At 38.5% G+C, this 18823-nt stretch overlaps 1 protein-coding gene across 3 annotated transcripts in view; it reads right to left on the reverse strand.

The window, feature by feature from the left end:
* Positions 1 to 5710: 5710 nt before the first annotated feature.
* PTPN22 (protein tyrosine phosphatase non-receptor type 22) overlaps positions 5711 to 18823 on the reverse strand; it is a 36433-nt gene continuing 23320 nt past the window's right edge. For 2 of the 3 annotated variants that reach the window (XM_087720155.1, XM_087720153.1), the window contains exons 13-21: positions 17734 to 18413; positions 13416 to 13514; positions 13160 to 13290; positions 12645 to 12672; positions 11376 to 11462; positions 9316 to 9416; positions 8500 to 8530; positions 7042 to 7119; positions 5711 to 6093 (exon numbers count right to left, since the gene is read on the reverse strand). In XM_087720155.1, the coding sequence (XP_087576281.1) occupies positions 6029 to 6093; positions 7042 to 7119; positions 8500 to 8530; positions 9316 to 9416; positions 11376 to 11462; positions 12645 to 12672; positions 13160 to 13290; positions 13416 to 13514; positions 17734 to 18413 (1300 nt within the window). In that variant the 3' untranslated portion in view covers positions 5711 to 6028. Of the gene's footprint in view, positions 6094 to 6991; positions 7120 to 8499; positions 8531 to 9315; positions 9417 to 11375; positions 11463 to 12644; positions 12673 to 13159; positions 13291 to 13415; positions 13515 to 17733; positions 18414 to 18823 lie in introns of all 3 variants that reach the window. The other variant, XM_087720154.1, reaches the window with a different exon arrangement.

Consider the following 18823-nt stretch of genomic DNA (forward strand, 5'->3'; position numbering starts at 1 on the left):
CTGCTAGGTTGGCAGAAGCTGGGACTTCAAGTAACGGGAGCTCACCGGCGCTAGGGATTCGAACTACCGACCTTCTGAAGGACAAGGTCAGAGTCTTAGCCACTAAGCCACCATGTCCCTTGCTTACTTTATGCTTAGCTCATTGAGTCATTGGATGAGAACTAATAGATTTCCGTGAAATTAGAAATATAATTAGAAGAGGCAGACCAAACCCCAAAGGTTAAGTTTTTGACTGGTTTACAGTTCTTCTCTGTAATTATTAATAATTTCCCTCAATTTCCTGGTTGGGTAGGATGGTCTTTGCTACAGGGTTAAGGGTCTCCCCATATTCAGTGAGGTATGTATGTATAGTAGCACATGTTTTGAAAAATGCATTTCATTCAGCTGCTTTTAAAGTGTATTTTAAGGTTTATTGTGCACATTCTGCAATTTGTCCTCTTAATGTTATGATTTTAACTAAAGTCTGGTGCTTGCTTTTCGCTTAATTCCCACAGCACTGTCTCATTTCTCATCTTCTCATCTTTCCTACTATCTTCTACATGATTTATCTTCTTCCTTATGATTTATCAGTTGTTGTTTGTAACTTGTGATTGGTGATTGTAACTATAATTTATCATCTATGACCTTGCTTTTTAGATGTACACTGTGAGCTTATGCACCAGAGACAAATTCCATGTGTGGCCAATGACACTTGGCCAATAAAGAATTCCATTCCATTCTATTCTATTCTTATTTTGTATCCTAATTTAAGCAGGCCCCTGGTGGAAATTTATTCTGCTTTCTTAAAACTTTCCAAAACAAAGTTACTTTTTCAACCAGCTCCAGAGCATTTGAGCTGCATTCAAAATGCATTCTCAAAAGGTTACACGTATTTCATAAAGGGCAAAACTAAGACTGATACATGCAATCCGAGAACAATAGTGATGCAAATACATGTGGGATAACAATGTAGCAGGAAAAGTGTGCTAGTCTTCGGTGACAAAAAATAGAGTAATGTGGCTTGATTGTAATTTAAACTGAGATGGGAGGGGAAGAGATCTGTAACCTGCACTGCACAACCAACCTGCGCCCCCTGCCTCATCTTATATAGCCATTCAATGCTTCTGATGAATAGAACAGCAGCTCATAAAAGCTTATGCCTTTTAATAAAAATGTGTTAATTGGAAAAGGTGCTACCAGATGTCTGAAACAGTTTCTTGTAAGATTAAAAGACAATGCCTAAAAATTACAGAAATTAATGGGAATGTATGGACTGGGTGATATTTGAGAAATGATGAATCCATCAACAGAAAGATTTACATATTATTTGGGTAAGGACTCTTATTATCCAATGATAGATTATCTTGGGGGTTTTAAAACTTTTTAAATTGACTGTAGTGAGTAAAAATTGCACCAATAGGAATTTCAGACCATGCTCCAGTTAAATCTGAATTTAATTTGGATGAAAGCATCCCAGTCCTATTCAATTAATGGAGAGTCTGTGGCCTTTAAGAGGTTGTTACACTAATAAGATACTACATAACAAAGAAGAAATCAAATTGCAAATAGGTCAGTTTGTCTTGGTGAACATACAGTAGCTCCAGCTCAGCGCTTTTTTAATGTGAAGGGTATAAGAAGAATTCCATCTCACTGCATAAAATACTTTATTTGAGAAATTAAATATTAATTACCTAAAATACATTTGTTATTATTGGGAAAAAAATTAGGCAATCTCCCTGTAGATCTAAAAGAATCTTTAGATATAGACATGGGGGGGGGGGAATGGTAGATAGAAAATGACAGTGTTTTTGGTATTGTTCCTGATGTTGTTTCTTTATTAATAGCCTTTTCAGATGTATGACTGTTCTTCTTATTACTGATAGCATTTCTGTGAATTGCTAAATTGTACATAAGATAAGTACTATAACTCTTATAGGGTAGTTGTTCAGTAAGGTGTCTAATTTTAATGAAAAGAGTAAGTTCCTACTTCTATTTAGGCAACAAAAACGAAATGCACAGGTATAGTATAGGTGGTACCTTGCTCAGTAGTGGTAACTGTGAAAGGGGTCTTGGAGTCCTAGTGGACAACAATTTAAATATCAGCCAGCAGTGTGCAGCAGCTGCTAAAAATTAAACATAGTTCTAAGCTACATAAACACAGGGATAGAATAAAGATCACATGAAGTGTTAATACCACTTTATAAAGCCTTGGTAAGGCCACACTTGGAATACTGCAATCAGTTCTGATCACCACGATGTAGAAAAGATGTGGAGACTCTGGAAAGAGTGCAGAGAAGAGCAACAAAGATGGTGAGAGGACTGGAGACTAAAACATATGAAGAACTTTTGCAGGAACTAGGTATGTTTAGTTTAAGAGAAAGAAGGACTAGGGGAGACATGATAGCAGTGTTCCAATATCTCAGGGGTTGCCACAAAGAAGAGGGAGTCAAAGGCACCTGATGGTAGAATAAGAAGCAATGGATGGAAACTAATCAAGGAGAAAAGCAATTTAGAACTGAGGAGAAATTTCCTGACAGAACAATTAATCACTGAACAGCTTGCCTCCAGAAGTTGTGAAAGCCCCAACACTGGAAGTCTTTAAGATGTTGGATAGCCATCTGTCTGAAATGGTATAGGATTTCTGCCTAGGCAGGGGGTTGGACTAGAAGACCTCCAAGGTCCCTTCCAACTCTGCTATTGTATTACTGTAATACATAACTATACATTTATGTAAATAACCATGCAATCTAATTCAAAATATTTGAGTTTTTGCTCCAAGCACAAGTGACCTCGCTGAAATTACCCTACATTGAACACATTGTGCAAATTGTCCATCTGGCTGGACAAAAGTCTCATGTTGGGAAAAGTGGAAGAAAAAAGAAGAGGATGACCAGCAATCATTTGATCAAGCTGAATTAACTAGACCTACTCTAAACTCTGATGGCAACTAATTTGCTCCAAGATAATATATGGGAGCTTTCTGCAATATAATTCATACACACTATCTTGCAGGTACACAATTTTTTTCAGTATGAATCTCTCTAAAAAGCATACAAATGTTGTGTGATAACAGGATTCCTTTCACTTAAATCCCATGTTTTAAAAACAATGGAGACACTATATAGCCCAAACCCACTACTTTAATCAAACGTTTCACATGGATAATCTAGTCTCTCTAGAGTCTAGATTCTCTGACTCATTTGTGTTTGTAATCCAAATAAATCCTTGCCATATAGTGCTGATTTACAGTTTTGTTTTCAAATGAAAATTAATCAGAGATCAGTTTGAAATAATAATACATTAATGTAGTTTTTGGCATTTTTGTATGCCATTAATAGCTAACTATTGGAGGGAAGATGGTGCTAATTGTAGTGCTTTACATCTTTGAGATAAATGTGAAATGAGTTTGGTTGTTAAACTTTGTGGAAATGTAATCCATGGAAGCCTTTGCTGGTACTCAAATAAAATAAAATAAATAAATTGACTGTAGATCTTTATTACATGTCTCTTAAATTTCACTAAATGTCTTTCAATTTGCTTAGTTTTCTGATTATTTTTAATAAAATAATATAATCTATATAAATAAAAATGTAATGTTTGTTTGTTCAAAATCGCTAATCTCCGAAAGGTTTTCACCCATTGCTTTGAAATTTTGACATAATGTTGCAGTCAAATATGTGAATGTTTTTATATATGTATATTATATAGATGTCACACCTGTGACAGGTAAATACATGATTTTTGTAAAAACATGCTTTTTTGAAAACCAGTGCCATCTGGTAGATGTAAAAGCAACACACGCTATACTAAATATTTCATGATTCCATTTCAATGTTTCCAGCGCCATCTGGTGGACGTAAAAGCAACACACACTATACTAAATATTTCATGATTCCATTTCAATGTTTCCGATTGATTGTTATGTTGAATTTTCATAGATTTTGATTTTTTTTTAAATTTTGATTTAATTATTGTGACATTGTGTTGGAATTGAGCTGTGTCATTTACCGTAGCATTCATTTAGTGAGTATAGTATGTTTGGAACAGTTCAGCCTCTCTCCAGCTTCGTCCCGACAGTCCCTTTATATGTGTGGCTGGGCTGCGGCCGCACCCTTTCCTCTTTCTGCCCCTCCTCTGAAGAGCTTCGGCAATTTCTGCCCAGGGGAGCCGAAGCCCTTCGGCCTGCCCCTCTCCTCTCTCCCCTCCCCTCCTGCCAGGCCTTTGCTATCTGCGGTGGGGCACCACCTGTGCCATCCCTCAGCAGCCTCCCCCCACCCTTAAGCCAGCCTACCCCCAGCCAACCCAGCGGAGCTCCAGAGGAGGCGGAGCATCTCCTCAGCCCGGCCGGCTGCACGCGCTCTCCACCCCCCTTCACAACGAGCCAGCTACGGCCTCACCAAGGCGGCTCCAATGGGGTGGCGGCGGTGTCAGCCTGAGGTGCAGTGGTGCTGGGGCGGCCTCTGGGTGCCCCGTGAGACGGCACACAAAGGACTTCTCCTCCTCCGAGATCCTGGATGTCTCACTCTCCCAGGCCACTGACTTGGGGGAGCCCGAGCGCAACTCCTCCGAGGAGATGCTCAACAACTTCCACGAGGCCAATAGCCCCGGCGCTGTCTCCCCCAACCAGCCTCACCTGGCCCAGCAGTCCCGAGTCCTGACCAATGGCAGCACCCACCTGCCACCCCACTATGCCCAGACTGGGCCACAGCAACGCGTGGCCGGGTACAGCTAGTAATATATAAAATTTAATAATGTAATAATTATTTATAAAGGTTACTTGTGTTGGGTTTATTTTATTCTCACTTTACCCCACTTTATACAGTATTGTTCTCATCTTTCTCCAACTTGGTACTTTCTTCATGGATTGAATTTCAGCTCCCATAAATCCCAGCCAGCATCCCACAGCTTGTCTCAGACAACTGGCTCTTTTGTGACACAAATATCTTCTTCCATATGCTTTATGTAAAATATGTAAAGTAATGCATTTTTTGAGCTTATATACGTAGCTTGCTTCAATCACTGACCATGGAAAATAATGATTCTGTACCAGGCCTAGAACTTTTCGGTCTCAAAATAGTCAAAATCACAACAGTCAGAAATGAAAAGACAATAAGAGATGTTAAACCAACTATTTCTAACCCTATCTTCTTATTTTGAAAGGGCTGGTATAAATGATTCAGATGCTAAATTTTTAACCTCCAGGATAAAGAGTGCTGTTTTGAGAAGTGATTTAATATTCAAATTGTAATTGCTCTCTAAAATAAAAATGAAACTCACAATCAAAACAAGTATTTTTTTATCTTACACACTACAAAATATGCTTGAAAATAAATGAGTGAATAGAGGATGGCCCAAACTTCACTCTTTGCTATTGAAGAAATGCTCTAGCACTTCAGAATGTGAAGCTCCTATTTTCACTTATTCACAATAAATCACTTGATACCAGTTTTGAAAGTATGCTGAAGCTGTCCACCAGCTGCAGTTTCCTTCTTGATAAATTACAGTTATTATAGTCAGATGCCTTACCAATCTCTTATCTGTTTCAAAAGCAAGGGGACCTGAAGTCATATCTCCATGACAGACATAGACCCAGAATATATAAATGACAAATGACATGCCTTTCTACTAAAAACCGAGTACCATTCTTGAACAGGAACACAATTTATATTTTTATAGTGACAGACTTAAGATAACACCATGAGACACTAATGCGGTTACTTAAACCTTGGCATTTATTTTTTGTTCATCTCAAAATGTTGTTTGTTCAACAATTTCACCTTAGGTTGGTTGTCTGATGGAAATAAATATTGGAAATAGCCTAAAAGTTCTATGATCTCATTTCCTCAGCATGGCATGCAATCCAAATCAAATGATGGACAGGTAAGATTATATTGTATATTAATTTTACTAAGAACATGCAGCATACAAGACTAAATACTGTAATAAAAGTCTTTTTGTTCAAAATGATGCTGTTTATTGGAAACAAACAGGAGAAACATCAGCAAGGCAAGTCTATGGGACTTGAGATTACAGAAGATAAGAAATTCTTCTAAATATTCCAATTTGGTGGTGGATTTCTTGGTCCTTTGGGTTTGGAAAATCGGTTTGCAAAGCCTGTGACAAAAAATGAAGCACTATTATCATATTTTATATAAATAAATCTTCAGTGAATCTGAAGCAAAAAATTACTGGGTATGCATATCACTGACAGAAACTATGTGAGAGACAGTGCAACTATTCCAAACAACCACAGTAATAAATGTATAGTTCATCATTAAGCAATCAAGTATTTTTTAAAAATGGAAGCTAAGCAATAAATGCATAACATGTTTCTCTAGTACAGAAAAATAAATTTAAAATGCTGAAATGTAGCAATAATATTTGCATATGGTGGTATGGGTTGGTGCTAACAATTTATTAAATTGTTTTATATCTATATCCCCTATCATCATTATCTAGTATAGTTGCTGAGAGTTGAGTGATTTAGTCTTTCATTTAGGAGCGGAAGGAATTACTACCTATTTTTCTCCACAACAACCATGCTGTGAGGTAGATGGTGATTGGCTCAAAGTCACCCTCTGCCTATCTATGGCTAAGGATGAATAGAAATTGGATCTTGGGCAAATATGGCAGAATTTTGAACTATTTTCTCAAAATGATTTTTTCCTTCCTCATGTCAACATGTCAGTGCCATTTCCCCTAGTTCTCAACATGTATTTTCTCATTTCAATTTAATTCTAAGTGTTTTCAGTTACTTTATAGCATTTGAGAAAACTATTAGAAAATATAAGCCAATATCTTACCATATTTAATAAATCTAAAAAGGATTCTGACCATCCTTTGCAATGTTTACATTAATGCATATGATCCTATATATGGTAGGATGAGAAATCTTGGTGATAGCATTACAAACTATCAACTGGAAAGTTGTAGTGATAATTTAGAGAATGCAAGAAAACTTTAGGATAGGTAGTATTATAATTTTGGACTTCAGTATTATTCTATGGATTACCTTCATAGTAAATTGAACATTGGAGCATATTTATTTTTTAAAATGCATACCAAAATTCAGAATAGAGCTGTGATGATTTGACGGATTATGCTCCGGAGCTCTTACTATCGAAGATGGATTCCAAATACCTAAAAATTCAAAAATGTCTTTAGTAAGTCATAATTAGTCTGATAAAGACAGATTTCATGCACTGTAATGTGATTCCTGATATAAGGGAAGTCTTGCTTAAATTGGAATAGGAAAGATAAAAGAATAACCATTAATCTTACTACTCATTATGAATGCAATATTGTAAGACCAAATTCTAATATTGGTACTGGTGCTCTTTTGATGTTCTGTCCATTAAGAATTGTTTATTTCATAATGACATGCCTGTATAAAAGTTTACATGACAGAAGAAAGTGGACCTAGTCACATGGCTTTTCTTACATGGTAGAACATTTCAGCTGCCACTGATTAGAACAGTATTTGAGGATTTTGTTATTATTGGCAAGTATGGATCAGTTTTACATCCTTTTAAAGTATCTACTTATGTGGCCATATCCAGCCCCAAATTTATTAACAACTAAAGATAGTAAAACAACTATAAAATCCAGGAAGTCTTTGTTACTTAAACACCGTTAAAACCAATTTGTTTTTTACTTCTTCCTTTCTGGAGGATCTAATGGTTGACAGGATGGCATTTGTTGGTTTTCAAGTATATCTTGTTAACTTTTAACTGCTGTTTGATGTTTTATCTGAAACAATTGCCTACTGATCCCAGAAGCTTCTGACAGACTTTTTTCTCTTTAGCAATCTAGTGATTTTGGTATTATTCCTCTTTCATTTCATTAATTCTCTTGGTCCTGGATCAAGCTTTCCAAGATGGTCATCTTTCTCTTTGTCAGACTTCAATGAACTGTTTTAATGTTTGCCTAAGTCTCATTGCAGCAGCAAACAATCAGCAATGTCTCCAAGAAGAGAAACAGTATTAATCCATAGCAGCAAGAACATAAAGACCACCTTAGAAATTAATTGTGGGTTACTCGAAGGAAATGTAGGCAGAAGCCTTCATCATGAAATGCATAGAGCAAAGCTTCGGAATCAGCTCTCTTAAATGCAGGAATTCATGCCAAAGATACTTTCTCAAATAGGTCTAAGGAACCTGTCAGAATATGTATGTGTTTACCATAATGGCTCTAATTCGTACTGTAAATGTTAAGTTTTTAAAGGCTGGATGGGAAATTTACACTGTGTTTTTAAGTTAAATTTCAGTATAGTTTCTGGCTATTTTCTATATATTTAAAATATAATGGGAAAACAAAGCATTACATGTTAATAGTTCACATTTGAAGTCTTTCATCCAATGCATTAATTAATCATTGTTTCTGGGTTTTTTTGACTCATTGAATGACAATGGGATTTGATAGTTAGCTTTTATTAATCCAGTAAACTATTTGCTATCCTCTAGACTTGTAAGGATATCATATAAAGATATTGCTAATTGTTTCCTTCTTCTAGATACTTACTGTTTTTCACATTTCGTAAAATTTTCAGACTCTGTAAAGAGAGAGATAAAATCCTCTATTGGCATTAAGAAACTAAAGATCATTAACACATGTGAGTAGAGTTTTAACAGTGTAAATATGGAAAGAGAAGTAAATATGAAATACAGTATACTTTTCTCTCTTTCTTAGAGGATCACACCCAGTGCTATGAATGATCAATATTCCAAATTTCTTGAGAGTAGAATACGATTACTGTAATATGTTCTACACAAGGTTGTTCCATTAAAAGAAAGATTGGCAAGAAACAGAGAATGTTGGTTTATTTATTTTGGACACTCATGCATGCATAAAAAACATATAAAAGAAGATGAAGCAATTGCTAAATATTTATTATTAAGTATTAATGATATAAAATTAAACACAATACCTCTCACCTTTGGTGAAGGAATGTTGCCTTTAAGACAGGACATGCAAGGACATTAATGGGGACTATCAATCACCACAAGTGATGTTGCAGTTGTTAACCTACACAGTAAATGCTTTCAGAACTTACTTTGTAATCACATCCAATCCAATAAACACATTCACACACAAAAAAAAATCCTAGTTAGACCAAAAAGATTATGCTTTTCCAGTAAGAAAAACCACTTGCTTAAATCCTGGATAAATGAGTATTTCTTTAACCAAAAGAAATGTTGCAATGTGTAAAAACATATGGTCTTCTGCACAACTGAAATTTCTATGATTTACATTATGTATAAGGTATGGGAGAAAAAAAAACCCCTGCTTTTCTGTTTCTAAATTAATGATGCTTTTCACCAGCTCCACTTTCCTTACCTTGCTCCTTCTGAAGTTGCCTGCCTCTTTTGTCATCTCCTTTGCTGATTTAATCTGAAGGTTTCCAAAGTTCGTTGCATTGTTTGTAACAGATGGACAAGCTTTAAAAAGAAACAGTGTCAAAAAAGACGCACTGGGAAAATACTCTCCATATATTAAAAAAGTATTTGTGAAAAAAATATTATTAAACCAATTGTACAGACAAAAAAGTCCTGTAGGACCTAAACTTACAGGAATACAGCCAATTTGTTTGTGAAAAATAAAAAGGTAAGTCCATCTCTCAGCAGATGTATTTTTAAAAGTAGGTTAGGATGAAAGCATCCTAAGAGACAAATGTAAAACTGTCTACTGTGTTTTCCCCAAAATAAGAGAGGGTCTTATTTTCTTTTTACACACAAAATATGGCTTGGGCTTTATTATGAGGGGAAGGTTTATTGTTTTGGGATTGCCGGGCGGCTGCTCTCTTGCGAGTGGGCTCCCAAAGAGCCAGGAACATCCTCATGGGCGAATGGCTGTGTTGCATTGTCACAGCAGCACAACACAGCAGCCATGAAGTGACCACACTCATGAGTAGCCACCCGGCAAACCCCCTTTGCAGCTGGACACAGCGCCATTACTGACCTAGGGGTATCGCCAAGCTGTGTGAGCGCCTGTTCACCGCCGCCCGGCTCCCACAGCTTGCCGCCTTCGAAATGGCAGTGAATTGTGCTCTGCATGGCTGGAGGGGGGGGGGTTTGCACGAGAGGCTGATCCACTCTCTCGCCTGCCAGCCTCATGATGCATGGCCCAATTCTCTCCACAGAGCCAGGGCACCTCCGCTGCCGCCACCGCCACATGGCTTTTTCTGCAGCTTCCAAACCAAGTCTTCCAGCAGTGGCCGCTCTGAGCGTATGCTCTATGGTTGTGGGCCAGCTGTCGGCAGAGTGTACAACCATAGACCATACGCTCAGAGCAGCCACTGCCAGAATGTTTGGAAGCTGCAGAAAAAGCCATGCAGTTGCAGAGGTGCCATTTGCTTTGGGCTCAGCATGTATTTTACACTGCAACAGTGGTAGGTTTCAAAAATTTTTAGAACCTCTTCTGTAGGTGTGGCCTGCTTTGTGGGAGTGGCTTGCCGGCCATGTGACTGGGTGGGAGTGGCTTGCTGGCCATGTGACCAGGTGGGAGTGGCTTGCCGGCCATGTGACTGGGTGGGCATGGCCAACTTGTAAAATGTGGTGAAACTTACTTAACAACACTCTTGCTTAGCAACCAAAATCTTGGCTCAGAAACTCTGGCATTTGAAGCACGCAAGTCTTAAAGCTGTCAAGTTACAAGACCCTTGCACCCCTAACCCTTTAGAAAAAAAACCCCAGGGGTGTTCAAACTTGACAGCTTTAAGACTTGTGGACTTCAACTCCCAGAATTCCTCTTCCAGTTATGTTGGCTCAGGAACTCTGGCATTCAAGTGTGCAAGTCTTAAAGCTGTCAAGTTATAAGACCCTTGCACCCCTAACCCTTTAGAAAAAAACCCAGGGGTGTTCACCCTTGACAGTTTTAAGACTTGTGGACTTCAAATCCCAGAATTCCTCCTCTCGCTCTTCATCTTGATGATATCTGGACGGGGAGGTGGGGGAGGGAGCTGGAATCAGTTCTAAATGGCACTATAGATTTGTGGAACCTCTTCTATAGAAGAAGTTAGAACTGGCAGGAACCCACCTCTGCATGGGAATGAAATAAAATGGAGGTCAACTAACTTTCTTAAACAAACAAGAGGCCACAGTCCAACATATCTGAAGAACCCTGAACACTCCTATTCATTTAGTACTTTATATAATAATATTGAACACAATGCACCAAATATCTACATGAACTGGAGCTGGGTATCATTTTTATAAGCAGATGCTCAGTTGTCCTTACCATCTGCAGTTGTAAATTCCTTCTACCAACTGACCTCTTTCTATTAACTGGATCCTCTCAAAATTGCTTTAATTTCTCCTTTCTGCTGAACTGAAAATGTTTTAACTAAAAGCCCTACATATCTAAAACTATTACAAGACGACAAAATCTTTGGAACTTACAATCCTCATCTGCAAGAAGAAATGATTCAGGAGTTCTCTCTGGAAGTGGGGGAGTAGGGGGTGAAGAAGATCGGTTCCAAAGAAGTTCTTTGATAATACAAAAATAATATATTTAAATTAGTTCACATTTAACAGTCAATACAATACAATACAATACAATACAATAGCAGAGTTGGAAGGGACCTTGGAGGTCTTCTAGTCCAACCCCCTGCCTAGGCAGGAAACCCTATACCATTTCAGACAAATGGCTATCCAACATCTTCTTAAAGACTTCCAGTGTTGGGGCATTCACAACTTCTGGAGGCAAGCTGTTCCACTGATTAATTGTTCTAACTGTCAGGAAATTTCTCCTCAGTTCTAAGTTGCTTCTCTCCTTGATTAGTTTCCACCCATTGCTTCTTGTTCTGCCCTCAGGTGCCTTGGAGAATAGTTTGACTCCCTCTTCTTTGTGGCAACCCCTGAGAGATTGGAACACTGCTATCATGTCTCCCCTAGTTCTTCTTTCTCTTAAACTAAATATACCCAGTTCCTGCAACCGTTCTTCATATCTTTTAGTCTCCAGTCCCCTAATCATCTTTGTTGCACTTCTCTGCACTCTTTCTAGAATCTCCACATCTTTTCTACATCGTGGCAACCAAAACTTGATGCAGTATTTCAAGTATGGCCTTACCAAGGCATTATAAAGTGGTATTAACACTTCATGTGATCTTGATTCTATCCCTCTGTTTATGTACCTAGAACTGTGTTGGCTTTTTTGGCAGTTGCTGCACACTGCTGGCTCATATTTAAATGGTTGTCCACTAGGATTCCAAGATCCCTCTTACAGTTACTACTATTGAGCAAGGTACCACCTATACTGTACCTGTGCATTTCGTTTTTGTTGCCTAAATGTAGAACCTTACTTTCTACAGTCCTGAAGCTCGACAGTGGTTCATTTGGGGTTCTATCAACAGCATTAATCGCAACCGTTTAACAAGATTCCAGTTATGCATTTAAAGATCTTACACATTCTGCAGAGTCAAAGCATGTTTTAATGCAATGAAACATGCCCTGAGATATTGTTTTATACCAATGTATGTATCTGATTAACATATTGTGCAGTAACCTGTAACAAAAACCCTCACTATATAGTTTATAATAAAGGAACACGTTGGTGTAAAGGGTAGCCTGAGTAAAACTGAGATGTACTAAGACCTACTTTCAGTCATTATAAAGCAAGTAAGAACAATGGTTGTGCATATCAATTAAAAAAAATAGGAGAAAAGGTACCTGATCTAGGCCTCTGTAGCTTTATACTCTGGAAATGAACAAAAAGAGACAATGCTTAATATTACTCCATTTTGGTAGGACGGTACTTAATTTTTATTGAGTATTTTGGTGTTTCCCAATGCAGCATCTTACACATAAACAGGGGGTGGGCAGATAAGGACAGAAACATTTCAAGCAATCATATTCACTGCAATTCAATCTGATAACGCTAAAAAGTCACCCCTTCACAAACTTCTTCCTGAATTCCAGTTCCAGAAATCCAGATCTCAGACCGTTTGGGAAAGAAGAATATGAAAGAGCAACTGCTGGAATAATTTCTAGAAATTGCTCATCAGGTCCAGATTCCTGCTACCCCTTGCTTCACTCAATGGGAATATAATCTGCTCTTTGTCTCAACCCCTAGAATGCAGATGCAATATCTATAGCAGTCAAATTTGTCAAAGAGGTAGCCTTTATTCTACCAAAGTCAGGTGTTTCGTAGAACAATGCTGCAGAATTATGTTTAAACCAGTTACCTTATTGGGTCTCAGCCTCACTGAGTCATCAGAAAATCGCAGCTGAGACATGCTGCTCCATTCTGCAGAGATTTTTGTTTTGTCATTTTTAGACGGTAGTTGATGATCTGAAACTGCTAAGAAAGGTTTATCTGTAAATGATTAAAAACCAGGAATTAAAATGGACTGATTTTTAAAATAACTTTATTTTAAGCAGAAGTTTCCAAGCAATAGAAAAATAGCTGTATCTTGCCCCTAGGGCTTACTCTGCATTTACCCAATTGCTGGAACTCATTCTCTTCTCCAAGTACAATAAAAGATTCAGGGGTTCTCTCAGGCAGGGGAGGAGGGATATCATCATCAGGCTGGGCAGAACCTGCAATTTTAAAACACAAAACCTGAAAATTAGAGGGCTTCCTTTTTAGTAAGTTCTGCCAGATGTGGCCAGCAATATCCAAATGATCACTAGATGGCATTAAAAAAAACCCACTGAAAATTCAAAGTCTTTGCTTCCCTCTAGAACAGTGTTTCTCAACCTTGGCGACTTTAAGTCCTGTGGACCTCAACTCCCAGAATCCCCCAGCCAGCTGTTGTTTTTAGAAAGTTCTAGAGCATGATGGCAAACCTGTGGCGTGTGTGCCACAGGTGGCACGTAGAGCCCTCTCAGGCATGTGAGCTGTCGCCCCAATTCAATTCTACCGTGCATGTGCATGTGCCTCCTGTTGGCCAGCAGGTTTTCGAGTCTCTGCCGCACATGCGGGGGGGGCGCATGCGGGAGACTGCCCCTGGATCTTAAGAAGAGGGCTCTCTGCCCTTGTATTCTTTCAAACTAGGCATGCCAGCAATTGAACACAGAGCTTTCTCAATAACAAACCATGTATCCCTCCTTGAGCTACAGATCCTCCCTTGCTTCCATTTTGTACTGCCTTTCATTGCTGCTATTTCTGAGGCACATTCGGTTAATACGATTAACATCTTAATTCATTCAATAGGTAAATCTATAAATCTATGTTTAGGAAGTATCTGCAAGCTACCAGCTAGTGCTCTATATCTGCTTCTACTTTGAACAGCAATCTTTATTGTCTCTACAATGACAAACACTTATTGAAGCATGTTCACATTTTCAAACATCTGAATTTCTAATATGAAAACGTGAGACATTATATACAATGCTGCCAAAATATAAAAACCATTAACCTGTGAATATTAATATACCTTTGTGACCACTAGATGGCACTAGAGCTAACCGTTTGAAAACAGAAAAATTTGCAGACTTTAATTGCCCTGCATATGCATGCTTCTTAAATATTAATCAAGGGAGAAATTTAATATGATTTTTCCATTTTTATTACTAATTATCTTTATCCAGTTCTCGTGGAATAATTTATCTCAACTCACTAAGTTCTGGGTATTAAAAATTCAGATGGAAGAGCTACCTACACTGTCTTTCGAATAGACATCTGCCGGAAAATTATTCCAGTTCTTTCTACCTCAGATTTTTTTTTTCACACATCAGGATTATAGGATCATTTCTTGCTTCTGTGTGTATATAATCTGCTTTTTTCCATATGGAGCAAATTGTGATGAAGAATTGAAATCTTTCATGCTTTACTGTTTTATGTCTGCAGAACACTAGGGGGAAAATCTGTTCTCTCTCTCTCTCTCTCTCTCTCTCTCTCTCTCTCTCTCTCTCTCTCTCTCTCTCTCTCTCTCTCTCTCTCTCTCTCTCTCTCTCTCCTTACAACTCAGTTTCCTGTTGTCATCACTAAAAGGAAAAAAATAGTAAAGACTTCAGCCAGTTTTGCCTGGTCTGCAGCCAAATGTCAGCAGAAATGTGTCTGTGTTGGCTTCTGTAACTTTAGAGAAAGTATGTTTTGTGATGGTTATTTTTTTTTTAATTGAGTACTTGCTCTTTTTATTTCTCCCTTTACCTTATTCCTTTAATTATCCTCTAATTTATTAATTGGCTATGGCATAACAGTAGTACAAATAAAATCAATTCATTTATTGATATTAGCCAGAACTTTCCTTGTGCAAAAATTGAGGGCGGGGGAAGAGATCAAATTGATAGAACATGTGCCTTACATTGCAGGTTTTAGTCTGATATTCAGTTAAGGCTATTACACGTTTCTAGCAGCAAATGTGCCAGGCCACTCAGATGAATTTTATACCTATTGTGGGTTGTTTTATTGTTGTTAATGTAACCCAAAAATTGACACAATACAATACTTTGGCATCTGGAGCTGATCATATTATGATGGGATTGGATTAATGTATGTACCAGTGGTGGGTTGCAGGTGGTCCGCCCCTGATACCGTTCTGGTACGGTGCTCCGGAGGGCGCACCCGCCTGCCCGAGCTCCTTACCTGTGCTTTAAGCCTTTGGCATTTCCGCACACACGCATGGAGCATACGGCGCCTGTGCGATGCTCCGCCAAGCAGCTGGAGTGTCATGGAGGCTTGCGGAAGCATCGTAGGAAAGTACAACGCATGCGCGTACCACCCATGTGTGGCTTGCGCTGCACATGCACATGTGAATGATACTGGGGCTGTTCCAACCGGTATAGTTGGAATCCGGAACCCACCACTGGTATGTACCCAAGTTCAATCATATGTAATCTCTTTTATGGTTATATTTTATGTATGTATTAATTTGGTCTAAGGCAATAATAAAATATGTAATTATGTATGATTTTGCTCATTATGCTCAGCTATATTACAAACGACTCTTTAACCAATTGCCAATATATACATTGAAGAAGAAGGCTCAAAAACAGTGCAAATTTTCCCTAAAGAAAAACTATTGAAACCTAAAGAAAAACCTAAAGAAAAACTGTTTTCCGCTTAGATTCCTAATATTTATGCTTATCAAACTTAAATTTAAAAGAGGGGTTCAAATATTGTGTCCTCTAACTGCATTCTAACCACTGCATTGTTGACTGCCAGTAGTTTGGCAGTTCGAGTCTCACCTGGCTCAAAACTGACTCAGCCTTCCATCCTTCCAAGGTAGGTAAAATGAGGACCCAGATTGTCGAGGACAATATGTAAACCAGTTAGAGAGAGTTGTAAAGCACTGTGAAGCATTATAAGTCTAAGTGCTATTGCTATTACTTTAATATCTCTTGACTATCATGTAAACTCTAGAACCTAAGCATTTTCTGCATCATATTCAGAATTCAAAAATAGAAGATGTATTAGGAAAGAACAGGTTTACCAGCTATATAATATCAAAGCATCCTCATTTTATACAACCAATCTGTACACCATATCTCAGTTGGCAACACTTGTCTTATTTGTTAAATGTTTGGATATAATCACTCATGTATCCTAATGGACCACTTCTATGGGCTATGCTTGCTCTGAGTAATGAAAGGGTGAGAAAGATCATGTCCTAAAGTGATCCTCTGTGGAGTACCAAAATGCTCTACTCTTTCACCCTTTCAACATCTACATGAAGCCTCTGGAAGAAGAGGTCATCTTCTGGCATAGGGTCAGGTATCATCTGCTTGTCACTCAATTAGGGTAAGGATTCATTCAGTTAACCTACTTTGTCAGTCATAAGTCTGGTAGGCTGAGTCAGCAGGATCTTCCTGACTTCTAATAACACTATCAAAGAAAGAGACCATTGCTCAGTGGAACAACACATCTTAGATGCAAAAGGTTTGGGATCAGTTATGACTGAAAAAGCTGCTTCAAAAAATTGGAGAGCTTGGGGCTGGGCTGACCTATAATAAGTTGTAATTTAGGAACTCAGTCACAAAAATTTCATAATTTACAGTCCAGATATTGCTGAAGTAGAACTGATGATACATTGATGTACCATCATTTATGGATGATACATTGATGGATATCTCAATCCTGAGTCAAACAGAGGTGCTATCTCAACATTTGGAAGCTGTGAGTTCTGTTGAGGAAAAAAAGACTCCTGATTGAAGACGACTTTTGCACAACTCCCATATTACCTACTGCCTTTGAAGAAAGCCAGAAGCTACAGCTGGTGTAGAATACAATGGCTCTAGTTAAGGGCACCACTCAACTTGCCTAAGTAATACTACAACTGCAAAAGTTTCACCAATTGCCAGTTGCAACTGGGTGTAATTCAAGGTGCGGATTGTCAACTTTGAAGCCTTATATGGCTTGGATCCTGGATAAATGTGGAACCATTTTCTCCCAGAATTTTTGCCCATCCGGTAAGACCCAGTAGGGAAGATTATCAACTATCAATATCCTCTGAAACCCCTGAGAACCATGGGGATGTGTCTATTTTGTATCTATCCCTACTTTGTAACAGTGCTTCACCTGATGTCAGGTTAGTACCAAATCTTCAGCATTCAGGAAAACTGTCAAAAGACAACTGTTCTAAAAAGCCTTTGGAAATTCATGCTACGAGGAGTTCTTTTCCTGTAGCAAACAATTACTGCTGCTGAGACTATTTCCCTTGGTATATTTATGGTTAGGAAATGTGATTGCTGTTGGTTTAGGGGTTCAATTACTTTTATTCTTTTTAAAAAATTTATAAGATGCTCGGGCTTCCTGGAATTGAGCAGCATATAAATGGCAGAATGGAAATAATGCTGCAACCTTGTATAAACTTACTGTGGCAGACTGCATCCAAAGGGCAAGTATCCTGGGCTGGAGGGTTGAACAGTGAGTAGGTGGCCTCTGAGCTCTCCATAGCCTGCTCTGTAAAGGCCACAGCAGAAGATGAAGGAACTGTTCTAAGGGGACTGAGAGCAGACTCACGATGTGCTGGGGAGCATGGTTCCTCTGATGAGAGAGAGGAAAAGTAGGGGTCTTCTGATGACCATACGCAGTGCTGGTGGCACAAATCCTTGAGCTTGTAGCCTGGGGCATTGTTTGACAGATTGTTTGAAAGGTTTGAATCAAGTTGAAAGCCTCCACAGTGGCCAGATTCTGAATCCATTTTTGCCAATGGCTGCAGTGTTTTCTGTGAAACTGATTGAAAAGGAGTAGATTCGGTCTGGATAGGATGCACTTTGGTATCTAAGCCCTTTCCAGTTTTGTCATCCATTTTCACAGGGAGAAGCGGATCAGTCGAAAAACAGTAACTGAAGTCCAAACTGTGATATTTGTGGAGTGGCTGTTTTGCCAGCCAAGAATCCCATCCTGTGTTTCTGCCGGCAGTAGGGTTCAATGCTCCAACAGAAAGTGCTGGCCTGACCAAAGAAGCACTGTCTCTGTTTCGGTCAAGGATGTTTAAGCTTTGTGTAGCACAACCAGGACATCGAGATTTCTCCTGATGCTCTTGTACAGAACTGCAAGAGAGATTATGTAATTGAGAGAAACAACCTAGAACTAAGGAGAAATTTCCTGACAGTTAGAACAATTAATCAGTCGAACAACTTGCCTCCAGAAGTTGTAAATGATCCAACACTGGAATTTTTAAAGAAGAGATTGGACAACCATTTGTCTAAAAGCGTTTCCTGCCTAAGCAAGGGGTTGGACTAGAAAACCTCCAAGGTTCCTTCCAACTCTGTTATTCTAAATGATAATTCAAGATTTTGTAAAATGGGCAAGGTGCAGGAAAGATTTTATGTTACATAGTCTGACATCTGTCAATGTTTTGGTCGCTTCAGTAGACTTCCAGCATTTTTCCACTAGAATACTTTCTTCTTTCCAATTTAAGGCTGCTAAATGCCAACCTTTAGTTTTTAATATGGAAAAA

Source organism: Thamnophis sirtalis, unplaced genomic scaffold (genome assembly GCF_051295495.1).
Source record: "Thamnophis sirtalis isolate CommonGarterSnake01/CBP01778 unplaced genomic scaffold, rThaSir2_p1.2 scaffold_7, whole genome shotgun sequence".
Taxonomy (NCBI): Eukaryota; Metazoa; Chordata; class Lepidosauria; order Squamata; family Natricidae; genus Thamnophis; species Thamnophis sirtalis.